Genomic DNA, 19,466 nt, shown 5'->3' on the forward strand with positions numbered 1-19,466 from the left:
TTTTTTCCACTAATCAATAGCATTATGCTGGCCTAACATGCACCAGCAAGGTTCTCTTGTTTAATGTTCAAGTTTGAGCATATGCTTCTCCCTGTTTCTTCTGAAGGGGCCTTGTTTGTCAGGCCCAGAGCCAAGGCAGGGGGGCAGAACCACATTTTCCCCTTGGTTACTGGGACACAAACGGATCTTTTGAATTTATAAGTGGGTGGTGGTTTGAAAGATGCTTTTAATGACATGGGGTGTCAGGACAAGAAGTTAGAGCTCGGCAAACAACACCTTCCACATAACTGCTTCATCCATCTGTCCCACCCTATTAGCTCAGTGGTTCTCTTGGTTCCGAGATAACGTCCTTTTTCCTGTCTCCGTAGCTTCCCTACGAGCTGCAAGACATGGTCAACAAGCACCTGCATAGCACTCAGGAGACCTCCGGCCCCGGCCAGGAGGCCCCTCACACCTTGGCTCCATCGGATGTGGTGCCCACCTCGGTGATCGCTAGAGTCCTGGAGAAGCCAGAGTCCCTGGTGCTCAACTCGGCCAAATCCAGCAGCGGCAGTTGCTCCATCGCCGAGGATGTCTTTGTGCATGTCGACATGAGTGGAGCCCCGTCCGACGCTTGCCCAAGCCCAGGCCAGCCCGAGAGCGAGGGGGCGGAGGGAGTGCGGCAGCAAAACGGGGGCTGCAAACCTCCAAGTGGCTTGGAGGGCCTCCCTGGCGAGGTGCCCACATTTGAGAAGCTGAGCCCATACCCCACCCCGCCCCCGCCCCACCCCATGTACCCAGGGCGCAAGGTGATTGAGTTCTCGGAAGACAAGGTGCGGATCCCGAAGAACAGCCCCCTGCCCAACTGCACCTATGCCACGCGCCAAGCCATCTCCTTGAGCCTGGTCCAGGGGGAGGATGAGAACGGCGACAGGCAGCGCACCCTTCCCAGCAGCCCCGCCTCGGAGGGCCAGCGCTCAGCTTCCAGCTGCTCTTACCAGCCGTCCCCCAAGGTGAGCCGAGCTCACGGCTCCTCGCAGAGCAGCCCCTTCAGCAGCCCCCCGCAGGTGCCCAGCACCTTTGCCAGCTCGGCCAGCTCCGAGGAGGACCTGCTGGCTAACTGGCAGCGGATGTTTGTGGAGAAGGCTCCCCCGACCACGGAGCGGGTGCTGGTGAACCGCACCTCCTTCAGCCGCGACACGGCCCAGGAGCTCCAGAAACGTTTCAGCCGCTCCATGCAGGAGCTAGGCCGGGCCGCCTCCACCTACTCGGACGGCGAGGAGTCGGTGCAGAGCTGCAGCTGGACGGTGAGCAGGGACTCCAGCACGGACACCGACAGCACCGAGTCCCGCGCTCGCCGGGGCCACTTCTCCGACTACGGCACAGACTTCTCCCAGGACGAAGCCCACAAGCTGCTGCAAGGGGGTGGCGGAGAGGGGGTGGCAGAGCCCGCCAGCTCTTCCCCAGAGAAGCACAAAGACTACGTAGACCTTGACTCGTCCGGGAGCCCGGCCGAAGAGCAGGAAACACTGCTGCAGGGAAGCCAGGAAACCAGCCAAGAGGGCAACTCCGAGCAGGGCAGGGAGTGCAAGAGCAAGCCTCCTCCTCCAGGCCGCCCCCACCGCAGCCCCAAGAGGATGGGGGTTCACCACCTCCATCGGAAAGACAGCCTGACGCAGGCCCAGGAGCAAGGCAACTTGCTTAACTGAGGGTAGGAAGGAAGCTGCCCAGGTGCAACATTGCACCCAGCTCCCAAGGGCTGTTACTTTACTCCTGAGGTTCAAAGGAGGACCGTCATGGGACTCCTTTCCAGGAATTCCAGGCCATTTTTATATATTTATTGTCTTTTTTAATGCACACTAAGAACGGAGGCAGCTCTCCTGCTACAGCACCAGGGCAAAACACTCGGATTCCCACCAGCACAGGTGCTTTGTGTCCACAGCTCAGTTTGCACCCATGCCCTTCCTTCCACAGCTCAGTTCTGCCTTCACACTCCGATTCCTTCTTGCTAACATCCCATCCCATTGTTGGTTCTGAGTTACGCGCCTGCGGCACCTCAAGCCTCTATTCCTACGTGCCAAGAAGTAGGAACACGCTGTCCCTATTTTCCTTGTGCGAATCTTCCCCCGAGTGAAGGCTGCGAGTGAGGTGCGATGGCTTCCGTTAGGTGGGCGTCCCCAGATGTGTGAGCTTTGCTGCTTTCTTTTCCTGCATTCTGCTACGTGGATGTGCACTGGTGTGAATAGGTGGGACAATGCTCGGAGGCCACCTCCGCAGTTCCCTTGCTTCCTGAACCCAGCATGGTTACTCGTTGGGGGAAGCACCACTTGGGAGCCTGCCAAAATGGGCCTTGGAGCTTCCTTGCTCCAGCCAGCCAGCAAAATGTAGGCTCGGTCATTTGCCACAATGGGCTTGGCTGTGTGTGACTGCCGTGTCGGCTCTTTCTTGGGTGGTCTGTGTCTCATTTGAATGACGTGAAGCTATGTGTTCTTTTACTTACTTTCTTATAGGTCTTTGTCTTTTGAAATGTGCTTACCTCTTCCTTTTGTGAACGAGCAAAGAATGTGCAGGGGTGGGGTGGGGGGTGGTCAGAGAGCATCTGCTCTGCAAGATGTGGCTCATCTCATCGTCGCTATTGCCCTATGCCCACCACCCGCTGAGGAGTTGCTAAAGCCTAAGCAATGCAGCCATCTTGCCTCTGTAGGACCATCCTGTTTGCCCCTTGGAGAGATGGTGGATGAGGATGAGCATCCTATCAGGGCTGTGATCCAAATCGACACTAGTGCCTTCCCAAGGCCTTAGGCAAGGTCTGATATTCCCCCTCCCCTTCTTGCTTTGGTTTTTTTTTTTTTTTGTATGTATTCAGTGTTGTATTTTTTGCAGTATGTTTCTGTGTTTTGCATATATCTGTGCATGCACCTGGGGAGGAAAAGGTTGCCAGTGTTAGGAATTTTTCACTGAATGATCATGTTCCATAGACACCGTTTCCTAGCCTGCCTTTGGGGCAACCAGCACAATCTTCAAGAAACCAGTGAGAAGACTAGGCTGCTGAGCTTCGTTGCATTGCCAGCTGCTTATGTCCGGATGGAGTCTGTGTGATCTTCTGCTGGAGAGTACCCTAAAGCCTTTCTTCTCAGCACAGGGAGTCTTTTCCCTTGCAAACACCAGCAAAGCAGCTGCAAGCTGTTCAGAAACCCCACATATAGCCCTGCAGGACCAAGAACATCCCCCGAAACCTTCCAGTATCCATTGGATGGCTGCCATGGCCTATCTTGTGTTGATCTGCTTGCCTTTTGTGCTGTCCCCTGCTGCCTCCCTTCAGACCTAACCAGGGTCTGCTGTGTGTTAATTGTGGAGCAGTCTAGCCATAGCTAACTTTTTGATGTGGCCTTCTTCATTGGCCACTTCTCTTGCTGATAAGCTGCTGGCGGTTGCATCCCAGCATTGGGGTGTGACTCAGTATTTTCAGTTTAGCTATGCTAATAAATTGGTGCTAAATATGGACACCCTTCATTTTGCCTATGCGGCACTTAACCCGTAATGATCTGACTTCTACAGCTGGCAGCTGCTTGCTTTGCTCAGCCACTCTCCTCCTTCAACCCTTGATTTCTTGGAATTTCCTTTGCTCTTCAAAAGGTAGAATCCAAGTTGTCACATGTTCCTGCTCCAGCCCTGCAGTGTTCTCTTTGTCGCTGCAAAGGGTGCTGGAGATGGGAAGGCTTTGGGGCTTCCTGGTGACCTCTCGTTTGTGGTCAGTATTGGACAGACATGGTGCTGGGTGAAGCCTGTCCCATAGAATCTGGGCCCTTCTCATGAGCTTGGCTAAAATGGAACTGATTTTAGCACATCCCACCGAGACAGTTTTTTAGTCCGGGGCCCAGGCCTCCTTTCTGTGGCTGGGCTGCACAACTGCACATAAGGCAATCTGAAACTGTCACAATTGCAGCCACCAAACGGACAATTCCAAGCAGTTACTACAATGTTGGTTGAGACCAATCTCCATTTCCTTTAATTCTATTGTACTAAAGGTTGGGAGGAGGGAAGAGAAAGGAAATCATTCTCGAGTGCAACCGAAACGTGCCATTTATTTCACATGGGTCTGGGTGGCAGCGAAACCTGCAGGAGAATTGAGGATCAGGTCTGTGTTAGTCCTGCTGCTGCAGCCTTCCTCCCAGAGCTCCTTTTGTGCAATCCTGCATCTCAGCCCTTTGTATCCTTCTCCTCTCTGGCAGTATTATGAATTGTCTCTCGGGGAGCTTGAGTTGCCTTCTTTGGCTGCCCCATATTTTACAGTGTCCCAACTCAAGACTGTTAATCTGCGACTAATGTGTTTTTTCTGAGATTTTCAAACTGATGATGTATATTTTAAAGCCAGAAATAAACTATTTTAAAAGTACGTCTGAAGCTGACTGTTGTGCTGCTAGGAGCTGAAAGGGGAGCACAGGAAACCAAAGCAACTGAAAGATTTTTAGGGTGTTCAGTTTCTTGACACACGGCTCTGCATGGCTGCAAGCAAAGGGTCTTCCCTTTCATTCTTTTAACTCAGGATTGGTGAACTTGTGGTCCTCCGGACACTGTAGGATGAAAATTCCCACCATCCCTTACTATTGGCCATGTTTCCTGGGGCTAATGAGAATTGGAATTTCAGCAACATGCAGAGAAGGCCCCAGGTTCCCGATCCTTGCTTTAATTTGAGGTGTATGGGATTGAATCTCGGACCCTTCTGCAGGCACAATGTGTGCTGCATCCATGATCTACGGCCCTCCTTGTAAAGGTACACCCAGACTTGATCAGTCTTCTTAATGGGTCATGTGCAACTGGTTGTGCTAGCAGAAGCCAGCACATGGACTCCCACTCGCTGTGAGTATCCTCCCCCGCTCGCAATACTCTGCCCCACTCTCAAGTCATTTTGTGCAGGTTTGGGGGATACACTCCTGCCAACCTAGCAGTTCGAAAGCACATCAAAGTGCAAGTAGATAAATAGGTACCGCTCCGGCGGGAAGGTAAACAGTGTTTCTGTGCGCTGCTCTGGTTTTCCAGAAGTGGCTTTGTCATGCTGGCCACATGACCTGGAAGCTGTACGCCGGCTCCCTTGGCCAGTAAAGCGAGATGAGTGCCGCAACCCCAGAGTCGTCCACAACTGAACCTAATGGTCAGGGGTCCCTTTCTCTTTACCTTAGGGGATACACAAGGGCAGGAGAGGGTGAGCTTGCCTTCCCAAGGAAAAACATGGCACTGATGGAGCCTTAGTGCTATGTTGAATACTGTATAAGCCATTGTCATGACTGTGTTTACATTGCCATTTTACTTCTGGATCTTTTAGCAACTGTGCTACTAATGTAGGGTTTGTATTTGGACCGCAGTAGGATAGAAAGCAATCTCTTGCTATATGACGAGGCACCTGCCTCTGTAAAATGGAAGAAGATTGTCCACTTTCATGACATAACGTCTCTATTCCCTCTCCTCCTGTTTATGTAGCTGTCCCATAAATCATGCGGTCTGTGGCGGCCACAATATCCTAATTAGAAGCTGCATGGCACTGCTGCCTCCTGGTGGTTCTCTTGGCTTTTGTGATTGACGCAGAGAAAATAATTTATGAGTTTTGTTTGTGTGGGGCTAGGAAAATAGTCCAAAGCAAAACAGAGTTCTGCTGTCCCTAGAGTCCTGCATGGAAACAACAGAGCCACTGTGAACTCTTAGGAGGAGGAATGGGTACCATTGTAACAAATCACATTTCCACAAACTGCCTTACATGGCTGAGGCCTTACGTCACAGGTGGAGAACTTGTGGCCCTCCAGATGTTATTAGACTGCAGCTACCATTAGCCCCAGCCAGTATGGCCAGTGGTTGGAGGTGGTGGGAGCTGTAGTAGTCAACAATTGCTGGAGGGCCACAGTTCTCAATAGGAGAACAGGAGGTATTTCTTGTTGCCCCAATTTGCAGCCCTTGTTCATACTATTCCAGCAGTGAAGTGGCTGTGTACACAAAAGAAGGAAGGTCAGTAAAAGGTAAAGGGACCTCTGACCATTAGGTCCAGTTGTGTCCAACTGGGGTTGTGGCGCTCATCTCACGGCGTACAGCTTCCGGGTCGTGGCCAGCATGACTAAGCCGTTTCTGGTGAACCAGAGCAGTGCACGGAAACGCCGTCTACCTTCCTGCTGGAGTGGTACCTATTTATCTACTTGCACTTTGACGTGCTTTGGAACTGCTAGGTCAGTATTTGTCCGCATATAGCACTTTGGGGTTTGCTTGAAGTTGGGTTTGTGTGCTTAGAAGTGCACATATCTTCAAGTGTAAAAATGGAGCAGATGCTGAACAACAGAGCAGAGCCAATGCTCACTGCCTTAGATGTTACTTGTCACTGGATTGCAGAGCGGTATAAACATCACAACCAGACCAATTTAATCCTCTGGTGTTAACTTCAGTATTTAAGCTGGGGGGAACCTGGGATCCAGGATCCAGTCTCATCAGACTACCAGAGCCTCTGCTTCTGCCTGCCTCTTCCCCCTAGACCTCTGTGTTCTCTGCTGATGCAGGAAGGAAAGCATCAAATTGCAGGCAGTGGGGGAACTAATCTGAATTGGGACCAGTGGGGGGTTGTTGGGAGGGGGGCTTTAACCACTTGCCTCCTACCATAGTCCTGATCTAGAGCAGGGGCCACACCCCTGCAATTTAGCAATAACCCCCCCCCCCCCATTGGGGCTGACAATGAGTTCCTCCCGCAATAAAAATTGCTGTAGGGTCTATGTGAAAGAGATGGTTGAATGAGAGGTGCTTGTGTGCATAGATTGATAGGGATGTGGCCACCTCCACTGCTAGCATATGGCCCAAATTATTACCTTCAAGGTAATGCAGCCTTCTGAAATTAGGGGTACTTGAAGAGCATCCAAAGTGTGCACTCTGTCCCTATGGGATTTTTTTCTCCTTGGTATTTCTGGTACACCTGTGACTGCCTTGAGTGTCTTAGTGTAGTCATTATGGAACCCAAGGGCACGCACTACAGCTTATTTGGGGAAAATAATTAGTTAGGCTATATAAGGCCTGGTTTGGCCAAACTGCGGGAGGCAGTGAAAGATAGGTGTGCCTGGCGTGCTCTGGTCCATGGGGTCACAAACAGTCGGACACGACTGAACGACAACAACAACACAAGGCCTGGTTCACAGGAGCCTTCTGCTAACAGAAATCAGCTTTCTCTTTGTGGGGTTTTTAGACTTAATTGTCAAGTGCTAAGCTGCATTCTCAGCCCATTAGGGGCAGCGCAACAAAAAAATCCATTACTATAAGGTTGAATTATTTCCCTTAGTGAAGCTGCCTTGCTGATGTGTAGTTAGAAAGGAAAGAGCCTCATGGCCACAACTGGGCCATTTCTGTGAACTTTATATAAAATTCTACTTAAGACATAGGTACAAGCAATAAAAAGTATCTGTTATACATAAATATACACATCTGAATAAATACAGCCTCCTGCAAAGATTAGTCAAGAATGGATGGTGTGACCTAAAAATACAGCAACTGGACAATCACAAGCAACTGTGTGACACAGACATAGAGATTAACTTGGGTCATGTCCCAGTGTGGAGCTAAAAGTGACTTCAGTAAGACACAGTGTGTGGATCTGCACTCAGGGCAGGCGCAGCAATTACACATAGACATTAGGCTTTCACACCCATCTGTTTGCCTAGTGCATACACTCACTTGCAAACACACAAGCACAGTACACATTCACACATATGTGTGAATGCACTTTTTTTTTTAAATAAACACAAGTCTTTCCACATACATGGAAATGATGTTCTCATCAGAGGCAATGGGAGTTTCCTTTTCACATCTCTGTTTCTGCTAGAAGACTTTCTCCAAGGCCCGATGTTACCAAGACCATCTGGGAACTAGAATCTGAAATGGGAAAAAGGTGGTTTTAGCCAATGAACAGGATTTGGAGGTGGGACAACTGTGATTTGTAGCTGAATCCTAAGCACAGGGCTAGGAAGACTCAAATCTATTATAAAGGAGAACATGAAGCATTAAGTAGAATTCAAGAAAGCACCACCTTGAGTACCCCTGAAGTGAAGCAACTGGCAATTAAATAGATTCATTTTATGCCTAATGTGTATAGCACAATACTAACCATGTCTACGCAGAAGAGTACCTTACTGAATTCAATGGGGCTTACTCCCAGATAAGTGGGATTACAATTGTAGCTGCAGACCATGACCACATAGAGTCCTTCCCGTCCCTTCCTGGATTCCTATGTGCTGTTTCCACAGACAGGCTGTGTGGTTCCACTAGCCTTCCTTAACCTGGTGCCCTCCCTGTTTCCAGCATCCGCCAGTTTGGTCAATGGTCAAGGATGATGAAAGTTCAAATAAGCACCAGGTTGGGGAAGGTAAGGGCTACACAAGCAGGCAGCTCCTCTGGTGTAATTATTGGGCTCCAAGTGCAGTATCAGAACGCCCATTAGAATGTGCTGCCTCTTGATTTGAAGTCTGCACACAACAAAGTTTCCTTTTCCAAAATACACAGTTAAAAAGGAGGCCTGCTAGTGTGAAGCTGGATTAAATTCTGTGCTTAGACATCCTCAGTTAACTTGCTCTAGTATTTTCCTTTAACTCCTGTAATACGGAGACAACAGTAACTCTCTGCTTGATAGGCACATGAGATGTGCTTTACTGTATCTTCAGGTTTCCATTGAAGGCTTTGCCCTATAATTACACAAAAGAACCCAAATGGGATACCAGGCTTTGGTTTTTGTTCAAACAGGAGATTATTACCCCTTCATAAACCAATTTGTAGGGTTGATTTCAGAAAATCATTGGCTGCTGGATTGCATTTCAGTTTAGTGCTGCCAGTGCATTTGTGCCAAGGACTAGATTTCATAGTGTAGGAAAGTGTTTTCATCCCTAACTAAGCTTTATTCTAATATCAATACTGGGACAAAAGTATATGCTTCTATGTGTGCATTTTAGCTCAGTTGGTAGAGCATGAGACTCTTAATCTCAGGGTTGTAGATTCGAGACTCACATTGGGCAAAAGATTCCGGCACTAATGGGGGTTGGACTAGATGACTCTCATGGTCCCTTCCAACCCTATGATTCTATGAAATACCAGTACTGAAATTTTGTGACCTTCAATTTTTTAAGGGCCTGAATATCATGGTTTCCCATGTCATGGTTTCCTCCCCCTTCCAGCTTCACCTCCTCCCCCCATCTTCCTCCTCTTCCTCAGTGTAGGCCCCAGCAAACTTACTGCTCTGGCAGATCCAGTTGTTCTTCTCTCTTGCCATGACTTCACGAGTCTCCGTCTCATCGTCTTCCTCACCCTCAGAAAGAAGGTCAGAGATCTGCTGCTGAAGTTCAGGGCTGATGTTGTTCTCTGCCAGGATCAGCGTCCGCAAAGCTGTTGGGTAGTTTTCCACCATATCCAGCAGGATCTGAACAGAACAAGAGTCAAGAGGCCGGTTGGCAAGCAACTCGGCTTAGAGGCAAGAGAACCAAGGAAGGAGAATGCAAAGGGGCTCCAGTCTTCCTGACAAACTGCCCCTGAGACAGTGCATTTGGGGAAAGAGTGCATTTGGGGTAGATAAAAGTAGACAAAACTAGTCTGCCCACTTCCACGACTTAGAAGGCGAATGGAAGGCGGCAAAGGACCATGTTCTCCTTACCAAGGCTGATTGGTTGGTGAGTCCCGTTCCTTCCAAGTCCAAAACCTCGAGCGTGCGGCTGGATGCCACAGAAACTGCCAGCATTCCTGCTATTTGGTCACCTAGACGGTAGAAAGGAGATGTTAGAAGACCTCACAGAGGCCATGTTGCATGCAGCCATTCCAGGAGTGGCAGAATTTGTTGGGCAGTACAACAACCTCAACTCTACCAGCACCTCCCCCCCCCATGGCACTTGTTTAATAAATGAATGCCACAGGTGCATTCAACAGGTGCAGCTTTCCAATCTCACTCAAAGGTGCTGCACCTGTTTAATGTCTGCCTGTTAAATGCACAAGACACACGGGGAGAGCGATCACTTTGTGCATCTGTTTTGTTGCTGCTTTTCTTTCTCTTCTTAAGTTGGCTAAGGGGAAAAAACGGTACCTCTGCACCTGGGGCAGCAGCACATAACCTCTAGCTGAGCTTAGTCTTAATTAGAAGGTATTGCTTCTGGGTCAGAGGAGAAGGCTTCTGCCAGGCTTTAAGGCCCGAGCACCTCTCATTTTTCAGGGTAAACCCTGACAGCAGAGAGGCAGAAAGAAGAAAGGCCTCGCCCAGTTTTGAAAGGGCAGGATTAGGTGGGGTGTGCTGAGGAGCGTCTCGCATTTGCTTCCCTGAGGCAGGAGGGATGGGAAGAGGAGAGAGCTGCCTGGTCTAGTCTCCTCTCTCACCAGCTGCCAATTCTGCTCAGGCAGCGCAGCTGCAGAGAGAGGGAGAGAGGCGGTTTCCATGGTAACCACTGCTGGGGCTTCTCTCCTCTTTGCTGTATTTGGAAGAAGATGAGGAGGCAAGGGCGGGGGAAGAAGCATGGTCTGACTCCCAAGCTCAGTGGCAGCAGCCTACATGGGGCTGCAAAGATAACATTCGGAGGACAGGTACTGCCACATTGTACACAGGAAGAGGAAGTGCACATAACCTAAGGGCTGTATGGCGGGCTGCTCTTCAGGCCTCCTCAGCTTGGAAGCAAGTCTCATCCCTTGCAGAACATGGTAGGCCACCATCTTATAGTCTCCCAGGCCCAGGCTGGCAATTGTCGGTTTCATTTCGTATTTTGAATGGCCAGGTTCTTTAATAGCCTATTGCTTAGGACTTTTTTTTTTTTAAGGCAAAGGTAGTAACTCTATTCCAGACAAAGGGGACACTAGTTTATAACACATATATAAACTCTATCAGGAAAGGAAAGGGGCTGTAGCTCAAGGGCAGATCACACAGGCTGGGGAACATTCCTGTCTGAAATCCTGGAAAGCTGCTACCTAAGTACAGACCAGGGATGGAGCACCTCTCTGACCCTTCAGGTGCCTCTGGACTACAACTCCCATAATCCCTTACCATCAGCCATGTTGGGTGGGCTGATTGGAGTGGAAGTCCAGCTTCTGGAGGGTGGCCCTCTGTGGATGCCAGCTGCCAGTCATTCAGCAACTTCCAAATTGGACCACTGTAAGGCACTCTATTTGAGGCAGGCCTTCAAAACTGTCCGGAAACTGCAAACAGTGCAAAATACTGCAGCCAGGGTGCTGACAGGTGCAGTGGTGGACTTGGGTACTACTATTATGGCAGCCTGTGTAAGGCACCTCTGCCACCCTCATGCTGCCTTCCCAAAGGCAAGTGAGGAGGAGCCCAGCTTTAGGAAGGAGGTGCAAGGGCTCTGGAAAGTCCTAGAGCCCTCCCACCTCCTTCCCAAAGCTGGGAAAGTGCTAACTAGGCTTTAGGAAAGGGGGGACATGACTCTAGGACTCTATCAGAGCCCTCACGCCTCCTTCCCAAAGCCCAATGCCTTTGAGAAGGCGTCCCCCTCAGCTCAGCACCCAGTGTGTGCACTTCTCACACAACCCTAAATCCGCCCCGACAGGTGTTTGGTGATTTGACTCCATCATACTGGTTTTCTGTTATCAGAAACTAATCACTGCTGATTAGTTTCAAGCTCGATTCAAGGTGCTAGGGATGGTTTTAAAAACCCTTAAACAGCTTTGGGCCTAAAAGCTGCCTCAACCTCAAGAGGCAAGGCTGCTTTCAACCAGGGTCAGGGACCTTCTCTGTTATGGCACCCAACTATGTGGAATGCTTTGCCAAGTAAGATATGCTGGGCCCCGTCATAATACCGCAGTTGCAGGCATAGCTTTCGACTGATTAATTCATTTTCTGGTAGCTTAGTATGATAGTGGTTTTGGAAACATTAAATTGGCTTTGTGTTTATTTTCAGATAGTGAGTGTAATAATGGAATGGATACTTGTTTCACAGTGTTTTGTTATCTGCTCTGTTTGTCGCCTTGAGAAATTAAAAAAATACATAAAATAATGAAGAGAAAAGGCTGAGTTGGATTGTGATTGGACTTGTCCTAGATGCAGGCTCTTTAACTATCATTAACCAAGCAACATCCCCGCTTGTTTAAAAAAGAGAGAGAGAGAAAAAGAAAGAGACACACATAAGCCATGCACGATATCCATGCTCCTCTCACCCAGTGGGTTGTAGTCCAAGTTCAACACCCGCACCTGGGAACTATGAGCCACTGCGATAGCCAGGCGCCCCCATCCTTTGGCTGTGATGCCAGGGTTAGCACTGAGAGTCAACTCCTTCAAACCTAAGGGAAGCCAAGTGAGTTTACACAGTCACAAGATCTCCCTCTTGTATTCAGGATTATAATCAACTGCATATATACTGCCCTTTTCTTCCCCCTAAAGAATCATGGGTGTGGATTAAAATCTCCACTCTGCATTTTACATTTGCCTTAAAATACTACTACTACTACTACTACTACTACTATTACTACTACTACTACTACTAAACAACGCCTGAACACATTTTAACCACTCCTTTGGGCAAATTATCAGGATGGTTAAAAGGACAGATTTCTTAAGAACAAACTGTGGGACAGTTGTATGTTAACACAAGTTGTATTCAGAGACATTAAATGTGTAGTTAAATTGTTGTCCTCCACCCTTTTAAAGGCCTCTTGGAGCAGAAGTGCCTCAAGTCATTTTGGCGGCTGGCAAAGGAAACTCCAACAGCACCCACATCCCCAAGGTTGATAAAAATGAATTAAGGGAAGGGAAAACTAATCTGTACCAAGTCATCTTGTGAATGCTTGATTAGAATTTGACATTTTGATGTTTGCCACTCTCGGCTCCTTTGGCAGAAAGAGTGGGACACAAATATAATAAATAAAAATTAAATGTTCCTGAATGCCCTGCAGCTTTGGCAGCATTTGATGACATGCTGCATTTGCCCATGTGAACACACACTTCAGCTGAGTCTGATAACTGTAGACATAAATGTTGTGGAAACTGTTCCCAAGATAAGCATTGGGAGAACATGTTGTGCTAATTTTCACATGCTAACAGGCTACAAGCAGAATAATTTGCATCATACTTACAGAGTTAATTTTCTGGTACGATACTGTCTGAATGATGCCCTCATTTGTCTACACTAGAGATGGGAAACCTTATTATTTTTTATTATAAAATATATTACCCGCCCTTTACCAGCAGATTCCAGGGCAGGTTAAAAAAAAAACCCTCCAAATGTTGTGGACTTTCAACCCCCATCAATTCTAGCCAGCCTGGCCAATGGTCACAGATGAGGGAAACTTTAATCCAAGAACATATGGAGGACAACAAGTTCTTGATCCCCGGCCTATAGTATCTGATTCTGATCCCTTTCCCAGTGGCGTACAGAGACGCTTGGCCGCCCAGACGGCAAACATGGGGGCACCCCCCAGGGGTGGGGTGCTGCTCCGTAGCGTGCATGCGCCATGATGTCACAACGCATGCGCGCTATGGAGTGCAGTCCGTCTGGGCTGCCACACATGCACAGTTCATCCGGGCTGCCAGGTGCGAGCAGCCACTGAACAGATGGGCTGCGGCAGCCCAGACAGACTGCGTATGTGCGGCATCCCGGACGGAAAGCGTATGTGCGGCATCCCGGATGGACTGCGTATGTGCACACATGCGCAGTCTGTGCGGGATGCCGCTTGCAAGGCTGCCAGATGTGAGCAGGAGCACGGACAGGGTGCCGAGCGGCGGGGCTCGGCTTGGGAGTCATGGGGGGGCGAGTGTCACCCCCCTCCAGGGTGGCACCCGGGCCGCACCGTCCCCAACGCCCCCCTTACTCTGCCCCCACCCTTTTCCTTTCACAACTAGCTGCACACCACCCCAACCACAGAGACAGCAGGACAAAGTGCTATCACAAGAAGGAGAAGAAGCAAGAAAGAAGAGCTCTTTAAGGTGAAAGGATGATCTCATGCAAAAAGGCAGAGGGGCAATGTTTCTTTCTAATGGATCATGTTAAACACCGAGGTTCCAAATTTATCAGAATACACACAACAGATCTGCAGTGCCCTTAATTTTTTTTTTTTCAGTTTTTGCTCTTGCAAGCCTAGTGGCATGCTTAATGCAACAGAGTGGAAGAGGACGGCTGAAAACTCGGTCAAAGTATTATTTTCCAGTCCGCCAGTCTCTGATACTCTTTTCTCAAAAGACTTTTGATTTAGCTCAAGATAATTCCTTCAGCAAAAAAATAACCTTTGGTGATATTTCCGAGTAGCACCAACAGATAAAATTTACAGCAAAAGGGCATTTCAGAAAAAGGAAAACGGCTTTGAATGCAACAACATCAAGTTTTGGTTGCAAAAATAAAATGCAAAACAACCCCAAAGCCTACAGATCCTCACACTGACTTAGTGGGGAATGACACTGTTTAGTTCTATAATAGGGCAAAGTATAATTACTTCTATTCTGAATACAATCTCTCCCAGAATGAGAATCCACTTATTCTTAGCAAGCCACAGATCCTTAGCCGACAGAGAAAATTTCACAATAATTTCACTGTGCTGAAAACTCAGTGCTACAATTTGTCAGGGGGTCTCTTTACTCTCCGAAGAAGAATAACAATAGTTTAAAGGTATGTCATGAAGGCAGAGCAGACTTGTTCTCTGTTGTTCCGGAACCAGCATGTGGAAATTGCAGGACGGCAAATTTTGGCTAGAATTTAGGAACAGAAACTTCCCCCATGGTTAGAGCTGCTAAACAAATAACAGGCTGCCTTGGGAAGTATTTAAGCAGAGGCTGGACAGCCATCTGTCAGGGATGCTGTGGTTGCATCCTGTATTGCAGATCCTGTACTGAACAGGGAGTGGACATTATCTCCACAACCCTTCCAACTGTAGAACTGTATGAACAAAGATCTGAAGTCCATTATGAGCTCCAGAGATATACAAGAACTTGACACATCCAGTTTTGCTTACCTGACTTGGCCCCATCAGGGGGGAGCAGTCCGCAGATCAAGTTAATACCTTCATCACCCAGCATGCAGTCCCCTAAGTCCAAGGCCACTAGTGAGGGATGGATGGAGAGTGCTGGGTTCAGAAGAGCCAGCCCGGCGTCTGTCAGGGGACTTCCGTGGAGGCTGTGCAAGAATAAATGGTTAGGAATTAAACTTGGTTCCTCAAGAGTTGCAGTTGACTTCACCCAGCTCAAACTATGACAAAGAAATGCAGTAAATAAACTAACAGGGGCGATTTATACCAACAACTCTAAAAGACGAAGATTCATTAAAGGAGTCTTTGAATCTGCTTCCTTACTCCCCACTCCCTATTCTGTCATGGTAGCAGATTCCTTTATCACTATTGTTCCCCCCCCCTTTCTTTTCAGTGTCCTACTCTTCCTTCTGACACAACATACATAGCTTTGTCCTGGGTTTCCTGCCCTGACATATACTGGAATTTGCTTAGGGCAGTGTTTTTCAACCTTTCTTGGACAAAGGCACACTTGTTTCATGAAAAAAATCATGAGGCACACCACCATTAGAAAATGTTAAAAAAAATTAACTCTGTGCCTATATCGACTATATATAAAGTAATTTTTCAATTTTTCCCACGGCACACCAGGCAACATCTCGCGGCACACTAGTGTGCCGCGGAACAGTGGTTGAAAAACACTGGCTTAGGGTAATAAAATGTTGCCCAAATCCAAGTTTCACTGTTTCTGTTTAAGAAGATTAATCTGTATTCAGGGGCGTCGTAGGGTGGGGGCGGTGGGGGCGGGCCGCCCCTGGTGCCGCCCCTAGGCGGGTGTGTGCAGTGCTGCTGCTCCCGGGGTGACGGAGGGAGCGGCGGCGCGTCCCACCACTCCCATGCGCCGCCGCTCCCTCCGTCACCCCGGGAGCAGCAGCGCTGCACGGACGAGGCTCCCGAAGTGGCGGCCCGGCATACCCCAGGGGCGGGGGCGTCGCTGCGCGCGCGTGCGTCATGGCGCACACGCAGCGATGCCCCGCCCCCAGGGATGCCGGGACGCCGCTTTCCGGAGCCTCGGTGGGCTGCAAAGAGCCCCGAAGCCGCAGCCTGGCAGCCCTTTGCACTATGCCTGCGGCTTCGGGGCTGTTTGTAGCCCGCCGATGCTCCCAAGCCCCCGCCCGGCATACCCCAGGGGGCGGGGCGTCGCCGCGCGTGTGTGCGTCATGACGCACACGCAGCGATGCCCCGCCCCCGGGGATGCCGGGCCGCCGCTTTCCGGAGCCTCGGTGGGCTGCAAAGAGCCCCGAAGCCGCAGCCTGGCAGCCCTTTGCACTATGCCTGCGGCTTCGGGGCTGTTTGTAGCCCGCCGATGCTCCCAAGCCCCCGCCCGGCATACCCCAGGGGGCGGGGCGTCGCCGCGCGCGCGTCATGACGCACACGCAGCGATGCCCCGCCCCCGGGGATGCCGGGCCGCCGCTTTCCGGAGCCTCGGTGGGCTGCAAAGAGCCCCGAAGCCGCAGCCTGGCAGCCCTTTGCACTATGCCTGCGGCTTCGGGGCTCTTTGTAGCCCGCCGATGCTCCCAAGCCCCCGCCCGGCATACCCCAGGGGGCGGGGCGTCGCCGCGCGCGCGTCATGACGCACACGCAGCGATGCCCCGCCCCCGGGGATGCCGGGCCGCCGCTTTCCGGAGCCTCGGTGGGCTGCAAAGAGCCCCGAAGCCGCAGCCATAGCGCAAAGGGCTGCCAGGCTGCGGCTTCGGGGCTCTTTGTAGCCCGCCGATGCTCCCAAGCCCCCGCCCGGCATACCCCAGGGGCGGGGGCGTCGCCGCGCGCGCGTGCGTCATGACGCACACGCAGCGATGCCCCGCCCCCGGGGATGCCGGGCCGCCGCTTTCCGGAGCCTCGGTGGGCGGCAAAGAGCCCCGAAGCCGCAGCCTGGCAGCCCTTTGCGCTATGGCTGCGGCTTCGGGGCTCTTTGTAGCCCGCCGATGCTCCCAAGCCCCCGCCCGGCATACCCCAGGGGCGGGGGCGTCGCTGCGCGCGCGTGCGTCATGACGCACACGCAGCGATGCCCCGCCCCCGGGATGCCGGGCCGTCGCCGCGCGTGCGTGCGTCATGACGTCACGACGCACGCACGCGCCACGATGCCCCGCCCCCCAGGGGTGCCCCTTGGCTTCCCGCCCCGGGCAGCCGAGGGGCTAGGAACGCCCCTGTCTGTATTGGGTTTGAAATAATCTAGAATGCTATCACCAATTTGGATTAGAATCACAACCTTGCCCTCAAAGCCCTTTTGGTGTGTATGTGTGTGTGTGTGGGGGGGGACTTTGCACCCTAGAGCAAAAGGTTAGTTAAAAGGTGTTAAGGAGTAACAGCTCAATTATATATCCACGTCTACTCAGAAGTCAATGGGATTTGCTCCCAGTAAGTGGGGTTTGGACTACACAGATACACTAAACCATTTTGGAAGCCCACCAGCAACAGCTGCAATCCTATGCACACTTACCTGTGAGTAAGATCTATTTAACATAATGGGGCTTACTTTTGAGTAAACATGCATATGAATCGGTCTGCAAGACTTCTGCCAACAGAACCGGGCACCTTTCCTCAAATCCTACTAAGTAGAGGGCTACTCACAACAAAGACTGGACAGAGCGGTTTGTCTTCAGGGCTTCAGCCAGTTGCTTGACCCGATTGATATTGGAGACAATCCCCAAGTTAAGATTAAGTTGAGCTAAGGAGTGAGATTCTGCGACCCCCCTGCAGATGCGGCCAAAATCTCTGTCGGAAAGCTGACAGCCCCGGAGCGAAAGCAGTTTGATGGAGTTCTCTCTCAGGCTCTCACAGATATCCCGAATCTCGGCACTTGATAAAGTCTCCCCAGAGATCTGGATAGATCCCGGCAACATATTTATATCTTTGTGAACAAAACACTCTCAGCAGCTAGCTGTAACGCTAATCCAGAACAGTGCAGGGATTGCTTTGCAATCCGGATCAGAAGAGGTAAGGAACGCGTTAAGGAAATCAGTGGACCGACGGTTGTGCAATCCTGTGCAAACGAAGCTGGAGGCTACGGTGCAATGTTACAATACCCGAGTTCAATGTGCTATTCGGCTCAGGCCAGAATATAGTACTTCTTGTACGCAGTTCAAATAGGTGCTTCTTAAAGCGGCTTTAAGCGTTGCGCAAGCCGGATCCGCGTAGAAACTTCTGTGCGACCCGGATGCATCAAGGTAAATTCTGTGCAAATCCAAATTAAAGCATGTGGAGAACAATAATGGGTTCTCTCTAAGATATGTCACAAGCAGAGCAGGGTTGTGAAGAGGGTAAGGTGAGCAAACTGGGATAAGGTGGTGCAGGCAGATGCCAGGCAATCTGAAATAACAGGAGCAAGAAATGCAAATCCAGATCGGTGCCAGATCCTTTCCGGAATTTCACAGGAATAGACAAAAAAACCGAGCGTGTGTGTATGTATTCAGGCTTCTGCGCAATCGGAGAACAAGCCGCCGCGTCCGCCGGGGAAGGGGTGGGGGCGGGCTGCCGTGCCCTCCAGCTTCAGTCGTCTATGAACGATCTTCCCCCTTCCCCGGCGCTCTCCTTGCCATCCACAGCAATGCAGCCTCGGTCGCTGAGGCTCGTCCTGCCGCCGCACCTGCTCCGCCTTCACTCCCGGGCCCGGGGCAGATCTGACGACTCCCGGGCGCGAGTCCCTCCTCCGGCCGCCGCGCCTGCTCCTCCTCCTCCTCTTAGCGCACCGGCGGCTCCCGCGGCAGCGCCAAGCGCATAGTGCCGGCGGCGGGACGGAGTCGCCAGCGCCGCTGCAGAGACGGGAGCTGCGCTGTCTCCTCCCTCCTTATGCCCCCAGGGTGCGCGTGTGGCGGGGCGGGAGGAGGACCCAGCTTTGTTTGGCGCTGCGCCGGTTCCTATGGCCACAGCCAGGCACCGCAGCCTGCGCTCTTGCCAAGCCGGGCCACGCGGCAGCCGCCCCGCCGCCACCTCCCCAGGCGCGCTGTCCTGCCCCGGGCTCCACCTCCAGGCCCTCCCCGCCGACAGGGGCTGTGCGTGAGGCCGGGGCTGACGGGATTTCATTTAGATCCAGGCGCTCGGTTGGTGGAGGAAGCCGGGGCCGGGCGGGGTCCTGGAGACCTCCGTCTTCCCTCTCGGCTAGATGCTTTGCGCCATCTCTTGGATGCTACTGTGCGACGGGTCGTGGGCCGAGCCGCACCCTGTGACCCAGAGCCCCAGACTGACCCTCAAGGGAATGGGGTCGTGGGGGTTGGGACTGAGACCAGCTTTTTCCCGCTTCCTCGGCAGCGATGAGAGAAATGAACTCTGCAGTTGCTCAGAGGCGATGGCGCAAGTTCCAGAGCAGGGAATCTGCCGCTTAGAATAGGTTCGGATGGGGGCCTCTCCAAGAGTAAAAGGAGGCATGATATGTGTCTGTTTTGTCTGTCTAGTTTAAACAGCAGCGGTGGCTAGGAGACGAGGGTAGATCCTTCCCTGTTTCCAGCACCACTTTTCCAAAATGGCTGAGAAGTCAGGCTTGGACATTCCCCGCACCTGGC

General features: G+C 51.2%; 2 protein-coding genes across 5 annotated transcripts in view; one reads left to right on the forward strand and one right to left on the reverse strand.

Moving 5' to 3' along the window:
* TJAP1 (tight junction associated protein 1) overlaps window positions 1-4,375 on the forward strand; it is a 41,977-nt gene extending 37,602 nt beyond the window's left edge. For all 4 annotated transcript variants that reach the window (XM_033144516.1, XM_033144515.1, XM_033144517.1 and 1 more), the window contains one exon: window positions 369-4,375. In XM_033144516.1, coding sequence (XP_033000407.1) covers window positions 369-1,688 — 1,320 coding nt within the window. In that variant the 3' untranslated portion in view covers window positions 1,689-4,375. The remainder of the gene's footprint in view (window positions 1-368) is intronic.
* Window positions 4,376-7,507: 3,132 nt separating this feature from the next.
* LRRC73 (leucine rich repeat containing 73) lies at window positions 7,508-18,915 on the reverse strand. Its single transcript, XM_033144520.1, has 6 exons — window positions 17,539-18,915; window positions 14,917-15,077; window positions 12,133-12,255; window positions 9,638-9,738; window positions 9,223-9,406; window positions 7,508-7,872 (listed from the first exon to the last, which is right to left on the reverse strand). Exons 1-6 carry the CDS (start codon window positions 17,808-17,810, stop codon window positions 7,802-7,804), a joined length of 912 nt encoding a protein of 303 aa, XP_033000411.1. The 5' UTR covers window positions 17,811-18,915; the 3' UTR covers window positions 7,508-7,801.
* Window positions 18,916-19,466: the final 551 nt, after the last annotated feature.

This window comes from Lacerta agilis, chromosome 3 (genome assembly GCF_009819535.1).
Source record: "Lacerta agilis isolate rLacAgi1 chromosome 3, rLacAgi1.pri, whole genome shotgun sequence".
NCBI lineage: Eukaryota > Metazoa > Chordata > Lepidosauria > Squamata > Lacertidae > Lacerta > Lacerta agilis.

Excerpts from the sequence above, each read along its gene's own strand:
- LRRC73 (XM_033144520.1), bottom strand. The coding sequence starts at position 17,810 with ATGTTGCCGGGATCTATCCAGATCTCTGGGGAGACTTTATCAAGTGCC. Across the intron at positions 9,739-12,132 it reads CTTGGACTACAACCCACTGG|GTGACCAAATAGCAGGAATG; the intron begins GTGAGAGGAGCA and ends TCTACCGTCTAG. Across the intron at positions 7,873-9,222 it reads CAACTGGATCTGCCAGAGCA|ATTCTAGTTCCCAGATGGTC; the intron begins GTAAGTTTGCTG and ends TTCCCATTTCAG.